The 9,886-nt window shown below is 37.0% G+C and overlaps 1 protein-coding gene across 1 annotated transcript; it reads left to right on the top strand.

Moving 5' to 3' along the window:
• Positions 1 to 297: 297 nt before the first annotated feature.
• LOC125244838 lies at positions 298 to 9,842 on the top strand. The gene is made up of 3 exons (XM_048155184.1): positions 298 to 607; positions 9,125 to 9,251; positions 9,328 to 9,842. Exons 1-3 carry the CDS (start codon positions 460 to 462, stop codon positions 9,746 to 9,748), a joined length of 696 nt encoding a protein of 231 aa, XP_048011141.1. The 5' UTR covers positions 298 to 459; the 3' UTR covers positions 9,749 to 9,842.
• The last annotated feature ends 44 nt before the right edge of the window (positions 9,843 to 9,886 follow it).

Below are 9,886 nucleotides of genomic sequence, written 5' to 3'. Positions count from 1 at the left end.
CATGCGCCCCGCCCTTCCAAATGTGTACGTGCACTACATGTCTTTTATAGCAAAAAAACAAACAAAATTGAAACCAACATTAATACAAACAGTTCATATATAAGAATCCGATTATTGATTTTCTTTATAATGGATACTCTTGTATGTCATTGGCTCAGTGTTTTCTGCCTTTGTAGCTGATTGAGACTGATAATTACATTAATGCACTGCTTCTATGCTTACTTAAGATAACATTTGTACACTCTTGGCAGCTTAACTATGTCAATGCAGAATCGTTCACAGTTCACACAAACGGTCTGATTCTGATTCTGAAATGGTCAATTCAAGATTCGATCTCAACGGTTAACAGCTCTCTGAGGATCATCAGTAAATAACGACTTTCATTTCGGTCTGTTTGTCACATAAAGCTATCATATGCTTCATAAAACTTTAATATAGCGGGCGAATCCTATTCACTTAATGATATTTATTATGTTTTTCGTCATTGTGAAGCGTGACCGCGCCCAGACCTCATTCACGTCCATTAGGCCTATTAAAAACAACCAAAATATTCTTCAGAAATTCCTTGTCTTCCACAGAAGAACGTCATACGGATTTCGACATGAGGGTAAGTAAATGAGGACGAGGTTTTAATTTTTTGAAGAAAAAAAAAAAAAGCTTTCAGTACTGAGATTTTGCTGCAGGGTTAGGCTTACCCCAAAATAACCACAAGAGCGCATTACTGAGCCCATAACTGAGATTAAAGAAAGAAAGGAAAAAAAGACAAAACGTTTCTTGTCTAATTCCAATGACTTTATCATTATCTATTTATTATCTACAACACTGCACCACAAGATGGCACAAACTCTCTCTTTTAATGATCACGTGTCAATATCTGGGCCCAAATCAAGCTTTTTAATCATGCTTATGAAATAAAGAGCTACAGTACCCCTGCTTTAAAGGTTTAGTTCACTTAAGAATTAAAATTTCCTGATAATTTACTCACCTCCATTTCATCCAAGATGCCATTTCTGCTCCATCTCATTTTTCCTCCAACTTCAAAATCATTCAACATCATTGTTTTGTGAAGAGCGTTTGACTTAGTTTTTGAACTTTTGGTACTTCCGTGACCTTTCCAACACGATTAAGTAATGCGTGGCGCCTGGCAGAGCTAGTGCAAGATAAGCATTTGTGGTTAAAAAGTATATAAATTTAAATTTTTACATTGAATTGTATGGTAATTCAAAGTTTTTACTTGCAAAAACATGAACTTGACTGTATTTTAAAGTAAAATTACTTGTTAAACAATGTTAAACCATTTTCAGCTTGCCATGTATGCAAGGGTCACTTACATTTAACCAATTCATTTTTTTCTGCAGAAATTACACTTTTTTACAATGTATATGTTGAATACAAAACAATACATTTATACTCTCTGATATATTTTAGAATGTATTGAGTGTTATTTGTGCCCGCCTTTAATATGTCATAAGCTGTATGTCCATTACTAAATCTTCATCTGGCCCTGATCCTCTATGATAAAGCTGTGAATGACACCACATGTGCACATGCACTCTGTGCCCTATCCTTCCAAATGTGTACATGCACTACGTGTCTTTTCATTGAGCAAGACCCTCTTCTCCATTCTGAGTCTGACCAGTTAAATTAAGACATTGCAGCTCTGTAATTTTGCCTGATTGCCACAAACATAGACACAAATACAGATAAAAAAACATTTAAAAAACAAAAACATGATAAGCCATTTTAACAAAAGTGCGTGTTAATATTAAAGAGGTTTTTGTCAAATGTGGTCCAACCAACGTGCAAAAAGTCTCTTAAACTATCAGGACAGAGAATTATTAAAATGATTTTCATACAGAATCATTGCCTTAGTTTACATCTGAAAATACTGACACTGTTATATTGACAACATGGCTAAACATTTTGACTATCTTGTTTGGGAACAATGACACAAGGACTTGTCATTCTGATGGCGCTGATACATTCATTGACATAAATACTTACTTTTGACAGGTGAACTAAGGATTTTGAGTAAGTTATGCTTTTGCAGGTAATCCATTGTGTGGTGCTGTTTGTACGAATTGTTTTGAGAAATGCATTTACTGGTTTGCAAATCTTAAGGAGAATTCAAGAAATGTACCACAGCAACTGAGAAAAACTAGTTGTAATTATATATAAGTACAATGTAAAAACGTATATATGTTCACAATAAGTGTATTGTATCAAATTATTAATTTAAATGTTAGTACATAGTTAAAGACACCTAATATAAAGTGGTACTGAACATTTTTATGTATACAGCACATATTTGTGATTGTACTGTATGCTTCCAAACTTGATTTTTTGATTGGTAAGATTCTGATTCCTCTTTCATTATAATAGCAGGCAATTTGCCAATTTAACAGACATTACAAACTTTTAATGTCATAGGTATTTATGGAATATACATACATGTCTGACAGATTTTGATAACTGAATGGATCATTTTGCATATGACGGCTCACACGGTGAAACATAATTAGAAGTTGTGAAGAGTTCGACAGTTTCACTGAGAATCAACTCATCAGTTTTGAGCCAAAGCAATTGAGAAAAACTGTAAAGGACCGTGCCCCAAATCTAACTTATTACTATCAAACATGATAAAGTGCTACAAAAGCTTTAAAATAATGTACTAACTCTGCTTCTGCACATGTCCTCTGTCCCGTCATTGAGCAAAACTGTCTTCTGCACCTACAATTGTTACAATCTTATAATAAATAAACACCTTAAATGACATAAAAGATGGATGTCATTGCTCTAACGATGATTTTAAAATGACTAAACCAAAGCACTAGGGTTTGCATGAAGACATGATCCTGTTTTGGGTAAGTTTTCGACAACCTTAAATGTTTGATTTTTTCTGCAGTTGCAGAGGTAGAACATGAGTTTTCTGCTTATGATGCTTAGGAAAAACCTGCTTTTGTAGCTGGTTTAGCACAGTGAATTATTAAAATAGTTTTTATACACTAAAAAAATCCGTAAAAATAGGGCATAATGTCATTATTTATTTTTTACAGGTGTTTTAGGCAACCTGTATTTTAAATTTTGCACTTCATTGAGTTGTGTTTTATGGTTAATGGAAATGACTGTAAAATTACTTGATGTAATAATAAGCTGCCAGTACTTTTTCTGTTATTTTACAGATTTATTTTTCACATACAAGTCTTGCTGACTTGGCAAATTTAAATTTGTCAACTTGTTACATGGAAAAAAAGTTGTATCAGCAATTCCGATAACAGATAAACATGGGATTTTAACCACCTGTGTTTAACCACATGTATGAGGACTACATGCAAAACCATATGTAAAAATAATAATAATAATAATAATAAGCAACCCCAAGAAAGACGATTGCAAGCAATAATATTAACAGCTGAATTCAGCACCACAGAGGCGCGCAGCAGCAAAACACACACACTGAACTTTTTTACAAGCATCTAAGCAGCCATCTAAAAGAGAAAACCGTTCCACAAATTTCAAATCGACAACAGCGTCACACATTTGCCGAGAAATAATGGTAAATAAGCCTTACCTATGCAGAAAATCTTTTTTCTAGAATTTGTGCATGCAAAATCGTATTTAATTCTGCCTTCACGTGCTATTGGAATTATAATAAGAGCTTAAATAAGAGCTTCCTAGGTAAAAAAAAAAAAAAAAATTGTACATGAACATTTACATATATGTGTAATTATTTGAAACGTATTATATGTTTTATACACAGCGAAAATTGCCTGCATTTGACTGAAATAACAGAATCGTCAGCCAACTGTGAATGTTTATATATGGTTGTCAGTGCATGGGGCACCACATAGGCCTATAATTTTGGATTTAATAAGATTTTCCCAATAAATAGGCAAGAATAAACCTGGTGTCCTTCATGCAGCGGCATGCACAGACCTCCGCGAAATCGCGTTCTGGGGGAGGAGAAATGGGAACGCGGGGGCACCGCGATGTAAAGACCTACATCGGATGAGACGGATTATTCAGTCCCGCGCCCGCTCACCCGCTCCCCGCAGGAATCATTTGATTCTCCCGCAACCCGCACACGAGTAGTGTCTCACCGCCCGCGCCCATCAAATCTTGTCCCGCGCCGCACTCTGTTGCGTTGGGTCCCGCGGATCTCTACCGCGACCGCAAACTAAAGGGCACTTTCACTTTCGTGATTAAAGGGGCAGAGCTCTTTATATTCTCTCTGTATATATTGTATCATTAACTGTTAATTTTGTATCTGTATCTTTCCAGCTAAATAATATATAGGCTATACAAAACATGATTTAAAAAAAAAAAGTCTAGTCATTATCTTAATCACTTGGTGCCCCCCTATTGGCTGGTGCCCCAAGGCACTCGCCCAATCCCGTCTATGCATAATCCGGCCCTGCCTGTTAATCACCAAATAAAAAAAAAGTTGCGTTGGCGATTGCATTATAAAAGAAGGCTAGGATCAAAAAACATGCACACAACATCTGATACAAGCAAGGTAAGCCATCTTTACAACTACATCACACCTTTAGACATTATTTCTGCATTTCATATGTTGTGTGTATTAAACCTTCTTTATAATTGAACCTGTATTATTTCTGGCAGCAGCCATGGCAGTCTTTCATGATCTTCGGCTGATGTCTCTGGCTGTGCTGATGCTGGCGTCTCAGTTGGACTTTGCCAGCGCAGCGGTTCGAGTGTTTGGCTTACATGCCAAGGACATCAGTGATGCTGCTGGAAACAAACCTGATCCATACGTCAAGGTCTGGTGTGGCTCTGCTTTTGGGGGTCAGACAGAATATATCAAGGATTCTGCTCATCCTACATGGTCTGAAGAATTCTACTTCCCAAATTGCAAAGGATTTGACGACGTGAAGCTGGAGTTGTGGGACAAAGACCTGAATTATGATGTTAATTTGGGCACATGTTACAGTAAGGTGGAAAATGGGTCTTTCATCGTTAATTGTTTTCTGGGCAATGGTACTGTGATTTACAGGTATGAAGCAAAATAAACCTGTTCTAAATCAGCAGTTTGTAAAGCTGTTTTGACACAAACACCCTTTATAAGAATAAAGTACAACAGCATTAAACATTCTGTGCATGTTTTACCTTGATATGTTCATTAAAATCTACCCTCTGCTGACATTGCTTTTAACAAAATGTTTTAGTCTATTTGTTGAAATAAAAAGTAGGCTATCTGTGCACTCACAATAAACTAGTGTCCACAATTTAGCCTTAGATAGGAAATAAAAGTTACGAGTGAGATTCACAGTGCAGTGAAAGGTGGGTGATGATAATTTCTCCAGTCTTCACATGATCTTTAATAAATAATTCTAATATGCAGGGTCATTTACAGCATGTTCCAAATGTACAGCAAAACCAACGGCAAGAGTTTGGGCTGGGACCACATATTTGTTTTCTTTGTTTTTACATGGATTTTGATCTGATTAATGTCTACAATATTTAACAACAATACTTTTAAATTAAGTCACTTTTCTGTTCATATATGTGTAAGATATCATGATGTACAATGAGAATTTTTAATTACCATGCTGGAAAATACAAACTATGATTTGATAGGCCATAAGGCATGAACTAATTTGTATAAACTGTGAACAAATACTTTTTTAACCATATAATTTTGAAAATATATTAATAAATGTGTAACCATAGCTATAGTAAAATGTCTCCCTTGACTGTATGTGATATTATTTCTGTATGTTCATGTTGTGAACTTGTGACAAATAGTATAAAGACATGGAGGTATGGGCTTTTAATGTCAAAATATAGGTCTGCATGTATTTAATCATTGCAAATCCTTGAACAAGTGAAACATTTAAGCCAATGAGACATTTAACAACAGTATACAGTGAGTGTGTGATATTTCTGTAATGATGTGGTGAAGGAATTTATATTTATATATTTATATTAAGTGTTTATCTGCTATAGGCTAATGAATCTGTTCACATCTTTCACATTTTATCATTAAAGATTTTATTTTATTTTTATTATATTTTTTTTTTTGCATTTGTCAAAGATATTTATCGTGTTAATATTAAATAAATAGTATTAATTAATAAAACTTATTCATTTCGTTTTTAGGGATGAAAAGCAGAAATGCCATGATATGGGTTTATGATTTTCATGCTGCGTTCACACCAAACGCGAATAGAGCGTAAAATTCGCGTCTACCGCGTCTAGTTTGCCGCTTGAACATTTTGAATGCATTCGCGCGTCTAGAGCGAAATAGACGCGCGTAAAAAAACAAGCGTTTGAAGCGAAATTGACGCGCGTCCGAGGCGAAATCCGCTTCTTGTGGGAGGGGCAAGTGCTAGGCGGTTGTCTGTTTGCAAGATGGCTGATGTTGATCGTGCATTCATCGAGAGAGCTACCGCTTTGTATTTGCTCTGGAGAGCAGAACAGCGGCGTAGAGGTCAGCGTCGCGGGAAGGCTGCGGGTCGATAAACGTGTACGTGACTCAAAAGTGAAATGTGTATTTACAACTTACCAGGTAGCCCAATCTCCTCACCGACACTTCCAAGCGAGGTCCTTTTTATTCCTGTCTGAAGTATGAACTTGTGTCATAAATCTCTGGGTGACTGCTCACTGATAATATCAGTCGTTCCTCCATTTTGAATGAGTGACTCCGGGCGGGCCTGCCGCCACAGCAGCAAGCAGGCTCCTGATTGGTTAACGCGGCGCGAATTTACGCCAAAGTTCAAATTTTTCAACTCGGGCGTCAGACGCGAATTCGCGTCAAACGCTAAATGCACAAAAAGCACCATTCGCGCGTAACGCGCGTATCGCGCGAAACGCTCAATTCGCGTCATTCGCGCGAACTAGACGCGCGAATGAGGCGAATTCGCGTCTTCCGCGCCGCGCTAAACGCCTCATTCGCGCCGCGAGACCTCCAGACGCGCGTAAACGCGTCTTTACATTGACTTAACATTGAAATCATTCGCGCCAGACGCTCTATTCGCGTTTGGTGTGAACACAGCATTAAGTGTTTTAAGATGATTATTTGTTGTTTGCTTGTTTTTTTTTATTATGAGCAGTTTAAATATGTTTTAAACCTATTAATTTAGAAATGTTTTTTAAATATCCTATTTGTTTTCATACAGAGAAACAGACGTTTCACTTATTCAAGGATTTGACATTAAATAGCTGCTACATAATCTAAGTATTATTTCACTCTTAAAACAGATGTGTTAAAAAAAACAACTTGCGTTATATCTTAACATACCTGTGTGTCTAGTTAAGGACAACACATTTTGTGTTACTTTCAACACATTTTGTGTTACTTTAATTTGTATTCGGTACATTTCACTATGGATTCTTTGGTAAATCAATCACATTTCTGAGCAGGCTTTGCAAACAGAATTTTATGATATGGACTTGACAGTAATGCAACATGTAAGTAACTGTGTTAATTCTGATGCCTGATCTGATATTAATGATTCTTGTACAGTCAGATGTTCTTTGCCTATGTATCAGAAAATCAAACCGGTGACTAAAGGGTCAACTGTCATTTTTCGCTTAGTAGGATAAAAAAATAATCTGTTATTTAAACAGTGATTAAATTATATATAGAAAGCGACCAAAGAATGCTTCTTTTACAATTGCAGGAGCTGTCAATCAAACAGCATGAGTTTATCAGTGACTTGTGCCGAAATTCCCTTTTTATTCAATGAATATCTTATTTACATCATGTTTGCACTGTTATGATGAAAGCATTCGTTAGTGTGCAGAAGTTGAGTTGCAATGATGAGATCACTGCTTTCTTGAGCTCAGCATGTCTGTGATCGGCTACAATGTTCATCACTGCAACCTTTCATGCCATGATCTAAATATAATGCCATGGATTTAAGTGTACTGCTATAAGCAACACTTCTCACGATTAGTTAACCTTGAGAGCTGTAAAAGTAAAAACGTGCTAAAAGTTTACGAGAGAGTAATACTTAGCTATTTCATATGCAAAGATGTTAGCCAATCACAGCAGTGGGCGTTTACACTGAAGTCTCACAGCAGACACGCCCCTTAAAACAGAGTGTTCAAATAAGAGGGCTAATATCAGGGTAGGAAAAATGCCTTTTATTTCTAAATTATGCTAATTTTTGATGTAAAAGCATATTAACATGCACCCCAGGAAACATTATAAAACAATAAAACAACCCAGTTCATGACCCTTTTAACATGCAGACACAAAGTAACTTGCCCCAAATCTAACTTATTAAAGGGTTAATTCACCCAAAACTGAAAATTATGTCATTAATGACTCTCCCTCATGTCGTTCCAAACCCATAAGACCTCCGTTCATCTTAGGAACACAGTTTTAAAATATTTTAGATTTAGTCCGAGAGCTTTATGTCCCTCCATTGAAAATGTATGTACGGTATACTGTCCATGTCCAGAAAGGTAGCCCCAGCTTCGTTTACAGTCTGAGGGAGACGCACGCTGTATTCAAGCTATTCTACATTGTTTGTATTTTGGTATTGCTATATTTTTTAAAATGGTGCGTAGGTGTGCATGTCGCGGATGTCCTAATCGCGTCACTATCCGGAGCAGAAGGGGGCGGTAATGCACCAATAAGCTGGATGCCAACCGCCGTAAAACAGGAAAGAAGAAGCAGAAGCAGCGTCACTTTGGATTGAAAGCGGATATACAACAGACCCGGAAGAGAAGACAATGCTGAATAAAGTCGTAGTTTTTGTTATTTTTGGACCAAAATGTATTTTAGATGCTTCAAAAACTTCTAAATAACCCACTGATGTCACATGGACTACTTTGATGATGTTTTTATTATCTTTCTGGACATGGACAGTATACCGTACATACATTTTCAATGGAGGGACAGAAAGCTCTCGGACTAAATCTAAATTATCTTAAAATGTGTTCCGAAGATGAACGGAGGTCTTACGGGTGTGGAACGAGATGAGGGTGAGTCATTAATGACATCATTTTCATTTTTGGGTGAACTAACCCTTTAACTATATGCTTATCAAACATGATAAAGAGCTACAAATGCTTTAAGAGAATGCACTAACTCTGCTTCTGTACTCTGTGTCCTGTCCTTGAGCAAGACTGTCTTCTGCATCTGTGAATACAGGTGATAACAGATACGCATGGGATTTTAACCACCTGTTGATCACCAAAGAAAGAATTTTGCGTTGGCGTTTGCATTATAAAGGAGGCTTGGATCAAAAAACATGCACACAACACCTCATACAAGCAAGGTAAGCCATCTTTACCACTACATCACACCTTTAGACATTATTTCTGTATTTTGATATTTGTGTGTATTTATAATAGGACATTGTTCTTTTGGACAGCCATGGCAGTCTTTCATGATCTTCGGCTGATGTCTCTGGCCGTGCTGATGCTGGCGTCTCAGCTGGACTTTGCCAGCGCTGCTGTTCGAGTGTTTGGCTTAAATGCCAAGGGCCTCGACGGTGATTTTATTGGAAGATCCGATACATATGTCAAGGTCTGGTGTGGCTCTACTTATGGAGGGGAGACAGAACAACTCAGTAGCACTAATCCTACATGGTCTAAAGAGTTCAACTTCCCAAACTGCAGTACGAATGATAACCTGAAGCTGGAGGTGTGGGACAAAGACCTAGTTTTTGATGATCTTTTGGGCACATGTGGCAGACCGGTGCAATATGGGTCTTCCACAGTTACTTGTTATCTGAATGAAGGAACCCTGTTTTACAGTTATGAAGCAAATTAAACCTGTTTTAAACCAGCAGATAGTAAAGATAGCCTACTTTGAGACATAAATCCTGTGCCTGATAACAATAAAGATGAACAGTATTCACTCGTCACTGTGTGTGTTTTGCATTGACTGATAAGAAGGCTATATTAATTT

Source organism: Megalobrama amblycephala, linkage group LG14 (assembly GCF_018812025.1).
Source record: "Megalobrama amblycephala isolate DHTTF-2021 linkage group LG14, ASM1881202v1, whole genome shotgun sequence".
In the NCBI taxonomy this organism is placed as follows: Eukaryota; Metazoa; Chordata; class Actinopteri; order Cypriniformes; family Xenocyprididae; genus Megalobrama; species Megalobrama amblycephala.
Note: the sequence above shows the minus strand (reverse complement) of the source record. Positions and strands in the feature narration are given on the sequence as shown.